This window comes from Macaca thibetana, chromosome 16 (assembly GCF_024542745.1).
Source record: "Macaca thibetana thibetana isolate TM-01 chromosome 16, ASM2454274v1, whole genome shotgun sequence".
Lineage (NCBI taxonomy): Eukaryota > Metazoa > Chordata > Mammalia > Primates > Cercopithecidae > Macaca > Macaca thibetana.
Window position 1 is genome coordinate 22,806,858 of NC_065593.1, and position 16,074 is coordinate 22,822,931.

Sequence of the window (16,074 nt, forward strand, 5' to 3'; positions counted from 1 at the left end):
TGAGAGTTTAAAAGGGCACCTATAAGTAAAATTTGGAAATTGGCTACAGTTTTATGCCAAAATGTGAAAAGAAATAAGCGCACCAGTGAGGTTATAGGAGAATACTTATTGTTAGGCTTTCAATTCATACATTCTTATTGGAAGAGATGCACACACACAGAGTTTTCTAAGCTGTAGTCTTTCAGTGCTTTGCTCTCCTTTTATATATACTCTTTATGTCTCTCTATGACTGTCTTAAATTTTCACTATTGAGATTAGTGGTTTTCAACCTTAGCATATTAGACACACCTGGGGAGTCCATTTTATGAGCATTTTATTTGAAGGTTTGAAAATTACACTATGAATTATATGACATGCACAAGCTCTAAACCTCAAATCAGGAGTTTCACAGTGGCTTCTGGAATGTGGTGTGCACTCTCATTTGTCAATCTGAATGTCTTTTTTAATTCTAAGAATACAAGCTATTAAATATGTTTAAAGCCCATAGAAAAGGAGCATGTATTTGTAGGGAAAATAGGTTATTAATAGAAACCACAACCAAGGTTTTTATTGAGGTGCTTGGAAACCTGAGACAAATTGGACCCTTTTTGTGAATGAACAATGAGCAAGTGTAAGTGAATTCAAGTGAATTCTAACATTGATTGATTGACAGATAAATATTGATTGATGCAAAGCAAATATTGACATTTAGCCGAGGAATAATACTAATATTCAACACAAAAATAGAGTGTAGTGATTTATGTAGTGAGTGATTTAAGTGGAAATAATTGACCCTTGATTTTAAGTGCTTTATCTTTATCTCATAATATTTTAAATCAGAGATTAAGTTAGAGATGTGGGAATAAGTTTCTCCTATAAAAACAGTACATCCCAGTACATCCCTTAAGTTAACATAGGCTAGCTTATTTTTGGCTGTGTTTAGAGATGTGAAGACTTACAGACAAATAGACTCATTGTGTTTTGACAGAGCTTCCCTTCAACTAATCCTGAATTAAAAAGTTGATACATGTAAAATTTACCTGGAGGTTGCCAGCATTAGAATATGTTTTCATTTTCATGTGAAAAGAAAAACTGCATCAAATTCTTTATATAATACTCAACCTATGCTATTTTAATTGCCACAATAAAAACATCAGAAAAAAAAATTATGATTTCTTATGAGTCTGAGTGCTTATTTGCACAAAAAACTTGAGAACTTTGGCCAAAAGTTTGGTCTCACTTAAGAAGCAAATTTGCAAAAGTTTGACGTATTTGTTAAAACTGGAGTACTAAACTTACCATATGGTTCACTCGAAGCTCCTTGGTTTGACATATTTCATTTTATTGATTATTCTTCTTGAAATTCTCTTGCCTTAATTTTTTTAAAGGGTATTGCTGTGTTTTAGTCGATTGGAACTGCCTTGCAATGTGCTTGTTTTAATACATTTCAAAATACCACTTGAAGCCGGGGACAATGGCTGCATCTGTAATCCTAGCTACTCAGAAGGCTGAGATGATAGATCACTTGAGTCCAGGAGTTCAAGACCAGCCTGGACAATGTAACGAGACTTCATCTCTAAAGAAGAAAGTTTTTTTAAATTAGCTGGGTGTGGTGGCACAGATCTGTAGTCTCAGCTATTTGGGAGGCTGAAGCGGGAAGATCACTTGAGCCAGGAATTCAAGGTTGCAGTGAGTTGTGATCACCCCTGCACTTCATTCTGGGTGCAGAGCAGGACTCCATCTCTAAAAGAAAAACCACAACACAAAACAAAATACCATTTGAGTTACTATTTTACTACCAATTCCTCAGATTTTAGAAATAATTTAGAATAATGTCTAGTTATTTATTAGTTATTTCTTGACCTTACCTTAGTGTGTCACCTCAGTATCAAAGAGTGCAGACCTTCTTTCATCGTCAGAGACTCAAGTAAAGGTGTCCATGATGAAGAAATATCCGAAGGGTGGCATCAGAAATTTGCTTACTCAGGGCTGGGTACAGTGGCTCATGCTTGTAATCCCAGCACTTTGGGAGGCCAAGGCAGCTGAATCTTTTGAGTCCAGGAGTTCAAGACCAGCCTGGGCAACGTTGCAAAACCCTGTCTCTACAAAAAATAAAAAATTAGCTGGGTTTGGTGGCACACGCCTACAGTCCCAGCTACTCAGGAGGCTGAGGTGGGAGGATCGCTTGAGCCTGGGAGGCAGAGGTTGCAGTGAGCCAAGATCACGACACTGCCTGGGCACAGAGCGAGATACCATCTCAAAAAAAAAAAAAAAAAAAAAAAAAGACAAAAAAGAAATTTACTTACTAATGATGTCAATGGCTTGCTATATTCAGACCAACCTTGGCCTCTTCTATAAAGGAGGGGTGGTATAATAAACTGCTGTTTGTCTAGTTGGTATTTTTGCTCAAGACTCATTCCTAATAACTAATTAAGTTACAAACACAGTGTCAAAGGGAGCAGTGTTTAAGAAAAATAAACTGAATTTGTGAAAATCGCACCGATTAAAACATACAAGCAATTCTAATATAGTTTCTAAGAGCTATGCTTTAAAGTCAGAACTAGGTTTGAATTTTGGTTCTACTGTTTTTTACTGATGCATCTTGGACGTTAACTTCTCCAAGCTTTAAGTTTTTTTCATATTCAAAGCAGGCATGGTAAAAGCAGAAATAACTGTATATGATTGTTGCAGAAATTAAATTTTTTTAATGCATATAAATCTGCTCAACACACACACAACCACTATTTGGAGCTGCTGAGCTCTATCATAGAAGAGTGCCTGTGACATCTGTGAAAGTGTTTAAAAGTGAGGCACATAGTTGAAGATGGCACAGCACCACTATTTTATATATAATGGATCTCTGCTATCTCTGAGATCTATTTCCAAAAGGATCTCAGGGCCAGCATACCTAGTATGTGTGGAATGCCAGTCTAAGAGACAACTGGTATTTGATCTAGTTAAGGCAGCAAATGTGTATTTATTGTGTCCTATGTAAGGAGTGCAGTGCTAGGTCATGTGGAAGATACAATAAAGACTTAAAACACTTCCTTTTTGAAGAGGTGTGTTTAATATTGCTGTGTGTCAGGAGATATGCTAGATGCTTTACATATATTAATTAATTTACTCCTTAAAAATCTTGTCAGATAGGGCTTGTTAACCTTACTTTGTGGAGGAGGAACCAAAGGCTTGGAGTAACTTGCCCAAGGTTAAGGTGGCACAGACTGGACTGTAAATCTGTCTTGCTGTAGAACCCATATTCATTAATTCAGTAAACATTTGTTATGCACATCCTATATGCCTAAACTACATTAGCTTCTGGTGTCTTTATCTTCAAATAGTTGAAATTATTTTCATAATGTGATAACTACTGTGATAAAAGTACTATGGGAGCGTTGCCTCCCTGGTTAAACATTAAGCCAGGACAGCTGTGTGCATAGCAAAGCTCTGGACAACCAAAACCTAGAAATGTATTCAAAGATTCCCTGGATAGGGGGCCTTAAAACACAGACTCATGGGTCTTACCTTACACCTAGTAAGTTGTAATCTCTGGGATTGAGGCCCAGGTATCTGTGATTTTTTAAAGCTTCTCAGGTGTCAGGCGAGTACCATAAGAAGAAGAGAGAGAAATTGTTGCGAACTTAGAAACTCAAAGATGCATCAAACACAGAGAAGAAAAATCTTAATATGAGCCTTTTGAGAACAAGATTTGATTGAAACAGAAAGGAATGTCATGACAAAAATGGCATTTAGAAAGATTTTGGTCATTTTAGGAAGGTTGGATTTTAATTTGGATGGCTTTTTATGTGTCAGAGAATAGTAACAAAGCCTGAGAGGCTTTGGATTTTCTTTTGAAAGGAACCTTCAAAGTCACTGTATCAAATTCATTGATTTTAGGTGATCTGACTGAATTTTTACACACATACACACACACATCTGAGTACCTACTTCGCCATCTTAAAGAACACATTCACCTTGATGAAGTAACTTGGGGAAACAGAAATGGGTTTAGCTTTCTAAAAATTGGTGTTTAGGCTTATTACTAGTATCTGTCTGAGCTTTTGTAAAATCTGGCAGAATCTTCTGTCTACCCACCTATGCATTTGTGCTTGTGTGTATACACATGCATAGTTATCATATGATCAGCAAGGAAAGTGATGATTTAGGTTTTTTGGATCTTTGTGATGAAAGCTATTAATCCTCTCAGAAAAATGGACATATATACAATTTTAATGTCATTTTAGGCTTTCACTTGTCCTCTAAAGCCCATTTAGAGCCCCCTTAGGGTCTGTTGATTCCTGCCAAGAGCCCCTGTGACACAAGTCTTGGACGTTTTTCTTGTCTTTAGACAATAACACTAAGTATACAGTAGGCAGCCATTCTATTTGAAGAGTGAGTGAGTGAATGAAAGTAACAGAAAAAAAGAAATCTAAGGGCCTGGAATTGTAACTTCTGTGATCTCTCTCGGGGTTAATTTTTCTTGTCCTAGCTCTGGAGTGCTCCAGAGAGGGCTAGAATGAGACAAAGAAACTTCATTCATTTTCCTTTGTATAGTCTGACCTAACTCATACAACACCCCTTTCGGTTCATAAGTAGGTTACAGAATCATACAATATGGGAAAAACAGATATGGCCTATCTCTTAATACAGACATGCTGTTCAGACATTGGTAATACTAAGTGCTAACTAATAATAACTGTTGTGCTGCTAAGGAGTTGGAAAAAGCAAAGGCTGCTCTAGAGGTATGTTACTTTTCAAGGAATTTGGTTTTGTTTGCTGTGTGCCTAAAGTTTGTGGTTCTGGGCAGATTACTGTCACATTTAAAATAATACGGTCTCCCATGTTCATGGATTGGAAGACTCAATGTGATTGATAGGTCTTTTCTTCGCAAGTAGAGCTATACATTTTAGTGTAATCTTAATCACAGTCCCAGCAGGGTTTTATGTCTATATGTGTATGGAAATTGACAAACATCCTAAAACTTATGGAAATGCAAAAGATCTAAAATAGCCCAGACAATCTTAAAGATGTTAAATAAAGTTAGAAATTCATACTACCAGGTATTGAGACTGTTGTCCGATATTGAGACTGAATCCAAGGAGCAACAGAAACAGAAAGTTTCTAAACTGGCGTACCACATACATGTTCACCTGATTTGCAAGAAAGGTGCCACTATAATCCAGTGGGGAATGGATGACCATTTCAATAAACAGTTCTGAGTCCATGAGATATCCATATTTAAAAAATTAACCTTAGCCATATGCCATATACATAAATTAATTCAAAATGGATCATAAATCTGAAAGGTAAAATAATAAAACTCCTAGAATAAAACATAGGCAAATATCTTCATGACTGAGATAAGCAAAGATGTCTTAACTGGACAGATAAAACAGCCATAAAAAATTGTTAAATTGGACACCATTAATGTTAATTTCTGTTAACATTAATGTTAAGAACTAAATGTTCATCAAAAGTTAAGAGAATGAAAAGACAGACCTCAGACATATATCCAATAAAATACTTATTTCCAGATATATTATGGGCTAGAACAATTTTTAAAATAAATATTCAGTGTTTGAGGAAGACAATTAGAAATAAATGTTTTACTTGATATTTTTCAGACTGAATCATATATAAAGAGCTTCTATAACTGAAGATGTTTTGCCCAAAGACTTAATGAAAAATTTCACAAAAGAGGATAACATATCAAAGTGTTCAAAGTCATTATTCATCAGAGAAATGTAAATTAAAACGACATTGAGTTAACCCTATGTACCCAACAGACTGGCTGAAATTAAAAAGACTGACAATACCAACTGTTGGCAAGGACATAGATCAACTGAAACTCTAATCCATTGCTAGTGAGAGCATAAATTTGTAAAACTACTTCAGAAAACTGGCAGTTTGTACTAAAGCTAAATATACACCTACCCAATGACCCAGCAATTCTGTTTAGTATACACTTAAGAGAAATGAATGCATATATTTACCAAAAGAGTGTACAAGAATGTTCGTAGCAGCATTATACATAATAGCTAGAAATTGGAAACAATATGAATGTATGCCAACAGCACTCTGGATAAGTACTTTGTGATATAGTCCAGTTGAATAATAGCACACTACACATCACTAAAAAGGATAAACCACTGATTCACACAGAAGCATGAATGAATCTCACAGGCATAACAGTAAATGAAAAAATCCATACACAAAAGACTTTACTCTTTATTATGCAGTTTGTGTAAAGTTCAAGAACACACAAAATGAATCTTTGGTGACAGAAGTAAAAACAGTGCCAGGATGGGTTTTGACTGAAAAAAAGGGCAAATGGGCCGGGCGCAGTGACTCATGCCTGTAATCCCAGCACCTTTGGAGGCCGAGGTGGGTGGATCACGAGGTCAGGAGTTCGATACCAGCCTGGCCAACATGGTCAAACCCCCTCTCTACTAAAAATACAAAAATTAGCTGGGCGTGGTGGCGCATGCCTGTAGTCCCAGCTACCTGGGAGGCTGAGGCAGGAGAATCGCTTGAATCCAGGAGGCAGAGGTTGCAGTGAGCCGAGGTCATGCCACTGCCCTCCAGCCTGGGCAACAGAGCAAGACTCCCGTCTCAAAAAAAAAAAAAAAGCAAAGGGGCTAAAATGCCTAATTTCTTAACCTGGGTGGTATTTACATGGAAATATGTGTGTATATAAAAATTCATCAAGTTACAGTCAGGATTTGTATACCTTATGCTACAACTCTATAAAAAATAATAATATAGTCTCTACCGTAAAAAAACTTAGAATCTAGAATCTATTGTGGGGAGAGAGTGAGAAAAGAGTAGCTCCTTTGCTAAATGGGATTTAACTGTTTTCCTTATAGGTGTCTTATTATTGTCTTTGAGTCTATGGCGGAGTAGAAACTCAATAAATGTTGATTCTATGAATGAACAGATAAATTTCTTGTCTTTATAGTTAGGATTGAGACAATTATTCACAGCAATTAATTATTTTATTGATAAAGGGCTGACTGAAACTAAGCTATTTTCTTATGTAACCAGTTTATAGTGAATCTTCTAACATCACGGAGGTTAAAGTCCTAAAAAGCAGCTAACATAATGAGCTTTTATGTTTCTTAAAAGATTTGTGAAATGTGCAGACACTGTTAAGAAATGTGTTTGGCAATGACTATCATTTAAAGACATAACTTTAATTCATGTTTTAATTAGACAAGTTTGCTTGCTTTTTTTGTATTTGAAATCCTTTGAAGAGTGTGGTATTTGAGGATATTTCAGCTCTTTACAAGCCAAAGTCTTTATAAGCGTCCACCTATTTATATCTTAAGGCTAATCTCATGTACTTTATTCCCTCAAATATTACTGGGGTTTATAGAGGATCTCCAGCTATTTAAATGAAGTCTGGAGTCTCGAACTCTGCCACTATACCTTCTCACTTACTCATTTACGTGCTTTTGAGATTCCTAGATCATTACTGATCTAAATACTGTTTTTACCACCTAGAAGCACTGTAGAATGCCATCCTCTGATAAACATTTTGGAGTAGAAAGAGCAGGAGGATAAAACAACAGGCGTTTAAAAAAATTCCAGGCATAGTTTAAAATATTGTACCTTTCGAACTAACAATCACAGCTAAATGCTGTAGTGCAAATGTCTATCCCTATTTTATATGGCTTTTTTTACAAAAGGCCTCATCAAATATGGAGTAAGAAAGCCTCATTCTTCTCTATCAAGGTTTAAAATGTATGGTTGTCACTTTCTTCTAGATAACCTCTAATTATAGCAGATAGATTTGAAGTGTAAAATAGCTTTGTATAATGGACACTGTCACTCATTGCATTCTGTTTCCCCCTTAGACAGGATGTGTGTTGCTCAGATACAGAGTTTAGAGTCCGAAAGATGTCAAGTAAAACACTAATTTCTAACTGCCTTCCTCAGTTGTCAGATATTCATGTTAAAAATTGTTCTGGCACATAATGAGAAATTTATGTGAATTTATTGGTTTAAAAAATATAGCTGGCTAATTATAGGTTTAAAAAATACGTAGAAATGAAATAATGTATCTGTCATATGAAAAAAATTACTCTTCAAAGAAACTGGAAAATCTCTTATTTTCTGTTTATACCAGAATTCTAAATATAAACATTTTAATTCAAAAGGAAAGATAGATATTCCTTATAAAAACATCTAAACTATTTAAAAGCCTCTAACTGGCTTTAAAGTGAGTGAAGAATTTTTCATTACAATAGGCTTTAATTCATAAAATAAATTTTTGCTTAAAATTTATAGTGAGAAATGCTTGACTGAAACAAGAATAACCTTTAAAATGAACCAGGTTTCTTCTACACATAAATTGCAAGAGGAAATGAAAAAGAAATGGTGGAGAAACCTTTGGATTATCAATCATACTATGTAAATCTTATTTAGCTCCTGATTTAGACTAACAAACTGTTTTTTAATATGAGAAAATAGGAAATTTGAGAACTGGATATTTGATGATGTTTTTAAACATTTACATTTTAGATTTGATCATTGTAATTTTAAACTTTTTTTTATTAGAGATACTGATTATGACTGAAATAAGTTTGGTATATGCTTGAGAATTATATAGGGAGAGTAAAGGATAGAGATGAAATAAAAATGTTCATGTGTGTGAATAACTGAGGCCAGGTATTGATTACATGGGTATTGTTTATACTATTCTGCCCACTTTTATATGTTTGAAGTTCTCTATAATTAAAAAAAAAAATTTAAGCTACAGATCATAAAATTTGAACTGGTACCACACAATTTATTTCCTGTTAAGAAGTTTCTTCCACGTCCTTTGAGCTTGGTATTTCTCATTAGCTTAGCAAGACAGCTGGGAGGGGATTTGTTTGTTATGTTTTGATGGCAGAAGTTACACGGGTACTATGCTGCTTTTATAAAGGACTTGCATCGTAAAGTCTTTTTTCCTCACCCTAGTGACTTCTTTTCTTACAAGAATCTTGGAATAAAATCGAAAATGCTTAGTATGATTTAAAGACTTTGTGTAGTGTATTTCATACCTTCCTCTTCTACTTTATGTTAGTCTGTTTTCTTACTACCCTCTATATTCCATAAGCACTGGTTTTTCTGTTTCTAGAATCTGCCTCAGCGTCTTTACACTGCCTGCCCGTCGACCAACTCCTACTCAGCCTTCAAATTCTAGAGTAGTGTTACCCAGGGAAGCTTTTTCTCTCTACCCTTCTTTACATTTTTCCTCCATAGTAATAGATGTTATAATTACATATCTGTAACTATTTGTTTGTTTAGTGCTTACCTCTTCTGTAGTCATGAGAGCAGAGATGATGCCTATTTTGTTCAACAGGATAATCTAAAAGCTTAGTGCTTGACAGGTAGAATGCACATAGTAAAGGTTTGTTGAACAGAGGAATAAAGGAATGAATGATAGATGTGGCTCCTCACACTCTTTAGTGTAACGTTGATTCTTTAAAATAGGACGTTTATTTTAAAAACTCTCTCCTGTGCAGGGATTTTGGTAGCATGTGGTGTAACCCAATTGCCTCTCTCATTGTGTAAGTCTTTTGGATAGTAAGTTTACAAATCCATCTTAATGTTTAGGACTGTGTTTCTTGACAGATGAATTTAATTTTCAGTGGGCAATTGTAACTAAGCTTTAAATCATTAAAGAGTTGTTAGTATTTACTTGCTTTTATGTTGAATTTTGTTTCCTTTTTAGTTCTCTAAATTTGACTTTTTTTTTCCTTTTCTCAGGTACTCTCTGCCCTTGACATACTCCAACCTCCACACATTGACTATTTTGAAGAAATGTATCCTAACCAGGGAATGTGAAAGAAGGGGACAATTTTTAAAATTAATTTGTTCTTCTAGCACCTTTTGGGGTTCATGCCTTCAAGTATTTTAAATCTCATCCTTGCAGAAGTGATTGAGTACCTGGAACCAGGTAATTTTGAAATCCTAAGTGTCTGGCAGAGCTCAATATTATCAACATACTCTATGTGTTGATGCCACAGAACAGAACATCTGAACAGATATTTAATCCCCACACAGCCTTATGAGATAGATTATTACCATCCCCATTTTGCAGATGAAACCATTGAGGCAGCTTTGTTGTAGTAGAACCCAGGGAAGTGCTTTTACCACTATGCAACAGCTGCCTGTCAGTTAAGAGAGTAATACTGCCCTTTTTTATAACACTTGGGGTAAGATAAAAATTACAGGATTAATGTAAGTTAAGTTGTCTTATGTTCCTTAGAATGGTGGTGGTGGTAGTGGTGATATTGACCTAATAGCCTTTACTTATATAATTTTTATCAGATGCCAGGCACAATTCTAAGCTCTTTACACATATGTTTAATTTAATCCTACAAACATCCTCTGGGGAAGGTATTATGATTATTCCCATGTTACAGAAGAGGAAATTGAGGCACAAAAGGTAAGAAATTGACCAAGATCACAGAGCTAGTAAGTGTGGGGATGGAGATTTGGTTCCAGGTATTCTGACTATGTAGTCTTGCTTTCAGCCCTTACCTATGTGATTCTCAGGATAGAGCCCTTAACGTTCTCCTGTTACTACTGTTAATGTTTAAAAATAGTATGTTAGACATTGTGAATAATAATGAACTATAAAATAATGATAAAATAATGCCTGGTGATAGCTCCATGGTAATAATAAAATAATGCATGGTAATAGCTCCTGGGACTGTGCATGAAAAAAACTGAGACATAAGTTAACCTCCCTGACATTCCTGGGCAAAGTGTTACCAGTTTCCATTCCGCATTTAACTTGGTAAAACTTTAAATAAAAGACAGGAAATCCTAAGTCATTGATTTTGGTAAGCTCATGATTATGCAGTTTATTCAAACTCTAGGCTTTTTTATTAATACTTTAGACCTATGACTCAGAATGGAAACCCATGTAATAGTGAGATACTTTTTCTGATTCAGCAGTGAGGTAATGAAAATCTCATTCTTACACAGGGGGTAGGTAATTCCATATGAGGTTGTTATCTTTGATAACTTCCTGAGAAAATAGGAACAATTAAGAGCTTCCCAAGATAACTAAGCTGGCTAAGGATTTGGGAAATCTTATATGGTAATAGAATTGTCACTGATCAACACTGCTGGGATGTTTTGATCTTTTAAACCAAAAGCTCTTGAATGTTAGTTAGCCCTCCATAGATGTGAGACTGCATCCATGAATGGAAAATATTTGAAAAAAATAATAATAAAAAATAAAAAGTAATATGGCTGGGCACAGTGGCTCACACGTGTAATCCCAGCACTTTGGGAGGCTGAGGCAGGGTGGGCAGATCGCTTGAGCCCAGGAGTTGGAGACCAGCCTGGGCAACATAGCAAGGCCTTGTCTCTACCAAAATTACAAAAAAAAAAAAAAAAAAAATTTGCTGGGTGTAGTGGCACATGCCTGTTGTCCCAGCCACTTGAGAGGCTGAGGCAGAAGGATCAGCTGAGCCCAGGAGGTCTGTTATTCTCATGGTTACAGTTTATTATAGCAAAAAAGATACAGACTAAAATCAAGAAAGGAAAACAATTTAGAGAGTCTGGCATGAAGTTCCATTTGTCCTTTCCCAATGTAGTTGCATGGACAGTGCTTAATTCTCCCAGCAATGATATATGACAACATGGGCAAGTGTTGCCAACCAGGGAAGTTTACCAGAGCCTTGGTGTTCAGGGTTTTTATTGTGGGTCAGTCATATAGGCATGAAGCACCCATGTGAGTGACCTTAGCTGCTCAGTCTCCAGCCCTCCTTTTTCCCTTCCCCTCCAGAGGTCAAACTAATACAGCATAGCCCAAGGCCCAGGCAAAGACAGGTATTCACCATGTATCATATTGTTAACATAAACTATCTGGCATGGCCAAAGCCCCAGGTATACTAAGATACTATTATCAGGTGGATATGGCAGTGACCCAAGGTTATTTCCCAAAAGTCCAGGGCCAGTCTTGAAGACTTTTGGAATGGGCAGGGTTTGGACAGCCCAGGTCTGCCGAGTTAACCCTTTACTGCACATAGGCCATGTGGGAGGAAAGAATGTTTCTATGTAAGTTAATTGGTGAATATGGGTATATTGAATAAAAGCCAAATATATTTAGGTTCTCTTCATTGAACACTTAGTTAATTCATTATATCCATTTTTTACCTTATAGTTCAGGCACATATTGTTTATATCAGGCATTAATTTTGGTACTTGGTTTGAAAACTGTGTATGTGCTTCTGTAAGATAAGAGTTCTCAATCACTTATTATTATTGGCCATAATTTAATTGAGTCCAGGAGATGTTTGATTCATCATTATTTCAAATAACAGAGGGAAAGTTAGCATAGTTATGGTTTAAAACCATGAGCGATATAGGTGGCTTAGCAGCTGTTGGTAGCAAATTTCAGTCCATTTCATCAGTTAGAATGTTTCTTTGAAATTTTCCTCCTCAAAATTGTTCATAGATGTTTAAGTAAAGAGCCTTTGTCATAAAATATTCATGGAACCCTCTGGTATACCATTTACTTAAATGTTTTACTTTATTTCATCCTGTCATATCACTTAATTTTTTAACTTCAGGTTAAAAATTTGACACGTTACTCTCACAGTAATTAACTGACTACAGATGGAAAAATCAAATCTTTCAAACCTAAACTTCAGTAGTCTTCTGTTTTCTGCCTTATAATTCTTAGCTATATGTAGAAGCATGCATAGAAAAAAGGTAAGCGTTTTCCAGTAATAGTGTCGATTGGAAAAAACTGAATCCTTTTAACATAAAAAGGAATCATACCTATAGCGGCCACAGGATTATAAAGACTTTTTAGGAAGGAATGGTTTAGCTTGGAGTACAGGATACTGAAAAGTTGTATTATAGAACAACTATTAAATGAAAATGTAAGAAATACCTTAGTTACGTATATGCTCTGCCTTCGCTGCTGATTCTTTTAGTGTCCTAAATGGGAGAGTTTTCTGTGTCCTTTGTTTTGTTTTGAGATGGAGTTTCACTCTTTGTTGCCCAGGCTGGAATGCAATGGCACAATCTCGGCTTACTCCACCTCCTGGGTTCAAGAGATTCTCCTGCCTCAGCCTCCCAAGTAGCTGGGATTACAGGTGCACGCCACCATGCCTGGCTAATTTTGTATTTTTAGTACAGACAAGGTTTCACCATGTTGGCCAGGCTGGTCTTGAACTCCTGACCACAGGTGATCTGCCCGCCTTGGCCTCCCAAAGTGCTGGGATTACAGGCATGAGCCCCTGTGCCTGGCCATGAGTCCTGTGTTTTTGATACAAATAAATTGGTTGTAGCCGAAGCAAAAAAAAAAAAAAAAAAATTCCTCAGTTTCCTTACTCTCTTTTTTCTCCTTGAAAAATAAAAAAACTATTACCTAAAACTTAAAAATATTAAAGATTAATAGGACCTCAAGTTACTATATGAATTCAGCATACTATATTATCTATGTCAGCAGCTCCCTCTGTAGTATCTCCGAAATATGGCACACATATTACAAATGGTTTTAGATGTTTTTTAATTTGGAGGATTATTGTGTCTACAGATTTTAGAGTAGGTAATATTTTGAATTTTAAATAAGTGATCCTGGAATTATGCTTTTAAGAAACTATTTTGAGGTCTGTATGAAGTTCTGTTGTTTTAGGCAAGTTGTTAGTATATTGTTATACATCTAATGAGTTTTTTAATACTTAGTTGAATGGGTCAGTACATCGAGTCAAAAATATATATTTATATTAAGTTGTGAGGGAAAATAAGTAATCCTAAGTGATTATCCACTGTACATAAAGTACCACATCATTACACTTTTTCTAAGATTAGAAAAGTTGGGATATATATCACATATTCAAGTTTTAATAGACAAACATTTTAAACCAGCAGGCGCTTTTAAACCTAATATAATAGTTAATATAATTTTAGAAAATTTGAGTTCTATGTGCGTTTTGGTGTAATCAAATGTGAAGTAAGAGTATCGGTGTATAGTGTCTGCGGTTAATCATGTATTTCCTAAAGAGACTGAAACTGTAATAAAATTATTACATCATGCTCCCCAAAAATTTAGTGTGGATTTTGAAACACCATGCATTTTTAGATAACTTCTTGAAGCAACAAAAAAAGTCAATATCCAGACTGTAAGTTTTTGTAAATCTGCCTACAGGGTTCAACAGATGTAGGACAGACAAGTCAGATGTGAAAGGAGAAATAACTTCTATCATGACCTCTGTATCTTTTAACTTTTTGTCTTCATAGTTTTTAATCTATCTAGGAAATATATTATTTAATAATTTTAAAGATTATGTATTTTTCTGAGCTGATGTTTTAGCTTTTAAAGGATTACGTTTTTCATTTTGTACTTTGAGTTTCTATTTGGAAATCTGTGTGAAAACAGTTTGGTACTTAATTACTTTGAGCCTACTGAAATTTAAATCAAGAGAAACCAGTTCTAATTGTTTGATTAGAAAACGGAATTTATTATGCTTCAGTTTGGATTCTGGATGCTCTACAATGCACATTTACAGGCCCTTTCCCAGAAAGCACTAGCTACCTACAGGGTTGGAAATAAAAATTTGGTTTGGTTTGGGAAAAGCTTATTTTTGACTTGAAGCATAACTTAGCATTTTATGAAGACGAACATGGGTGGTGTGAGTCTTCTATGCTAGAAGCAATTACATTCTCAGTGGAAATGAGAGGTCTAGTGGAGTGTCCATACACACTGGTTTGTTGAGACGGTCTCGGATTTTACTTGATGTTCTGGCATAATTATTGTGAGGTTCTCACTCTCAGAAGTGTCACTGTTTGTATGATAGGTTTTGCCTGTGCAGGCAGTGTTTTAAATAGGAATCTCTTGTCATAAAGACTGAGGAAACCTATGTGTCCATTGCAGCCAGTAAAGAGTCTCTAGTGCTTTGAAATAGCTGTATAACCCTCAGGGAATCTTAGGAGTCATTGAAAAACTAAGAACAATGGAAACAAAATGCATATATGCTTATGTAAGTGTACTCTTTCTTCAATAATGGTACTACTAAGGACCAGAAATTTATATCCCGGGAGCTTTGAAGATTCCCATATTGTAAGAACTTCCCGTTCATTTATTCCATAAACATAAGCATCAACTATGTTTCCAGATTCAAGACATTCTGTCTGTTTTATTCATTGTTACATTACCAGTACTTAGAACAGTGCCTGACATAAAGTAGGTACAAAATAAATATTTGGTAAATGAACTAATAGATGATTTCTGGTCCAGGTTTATAATCTAGTGGAGGATACAGTCACATAAATAATGACAATAATATAGGTTGGAAAGTATAATGATAGAAAAGAACTGGCCAGGCATGGTAGCCCATGCCTGTAATCCCAGCACTTTGGGAGGCCGAGGTGGGTGGATCACTTGAGGTCAGGAGCTCACGACCTATCTGACCAACATGGTGAAACCCTGTCTCTACTAAAAATACAAAAATTAGCCGGGTTTGGTGGTGTGTGCCAGTAATCCCAGCTACTCAGGAGGCTGAGACGGGAGAATCTCTTGAACCCAGGAGGTGAAGATTGCAGTGATCGTGCCACTGCACTCCAGCCTAGGTGACAGAGAGAGAAAAAAAACGAACCAAAGTATCCTGAGAGCACTGGGGGGTTCTCATTTTTACTCTCCCCCATTTTAGTTTCCCACTGAATTACTAGAAAAACATTTGATGATTTAAAACAAAAAAACTTTCACTTACCCACTATCACTGATCCTTTCTTCTTGTCTCTGAAGCCTAGAACAGAAATTTAAAGAAAGGGAAAACCAAGAAAGGTTGATAGAACAATCCAGGAACAGATAAATTCCTGACCTAACCACCATTTTTGTCAGTATCTGGTTAACCTTGCTTATTCATTCAGCCAAACCTTTAGCACTACTATAATATATGACATTGTACTAACCTTTGGGATAAATACAAAGATGCATTGTTCATTTATTTAATTTTAATTTTAAAAATGTAATATGTGAGATGCTATCCTAAATACTTTATTCATATCTCCAATTTATAGATGAAGAAACTGTAGCTCAGAGAGGTAAATAACTTGTCCGAGGTCACATAGAAGTAACAGAGC

At 35.7% G+C, this 16,074-nt stretch overlaps 2 protein-coding genes across 2 annotated transcripts in view; both read left to right on the top strand.

Moving 5' to 3' along the window:
• Positions 1–16,074, top strand: part of TMEM199 (transmembrane protein 199) — a 345,481-nt gene that overhangs the window by 95,086 nt on the left and 234,321 nt on the right. The gene's annotated exons all lie outside the window — the stretch shown is intronic.
• The window catches only part of NLK (nemo like kinase), a 153,059-nt gene that overhangs the window by 81,058 nt on the left and 55,927 nt on the right, over positions 1–16,074 (top strand). Inside the window, exon 3 of the mRNA XM_050763206.1 lies at positions 9,733–9,788. Within this exon, the coding sequence (XP_050619163.1) occupies positions 9,733–9,788 (56 nt within the window). The remainder of the gene's footprint in view (positions 1–9,732; positions 9,789–16,074) is intronic.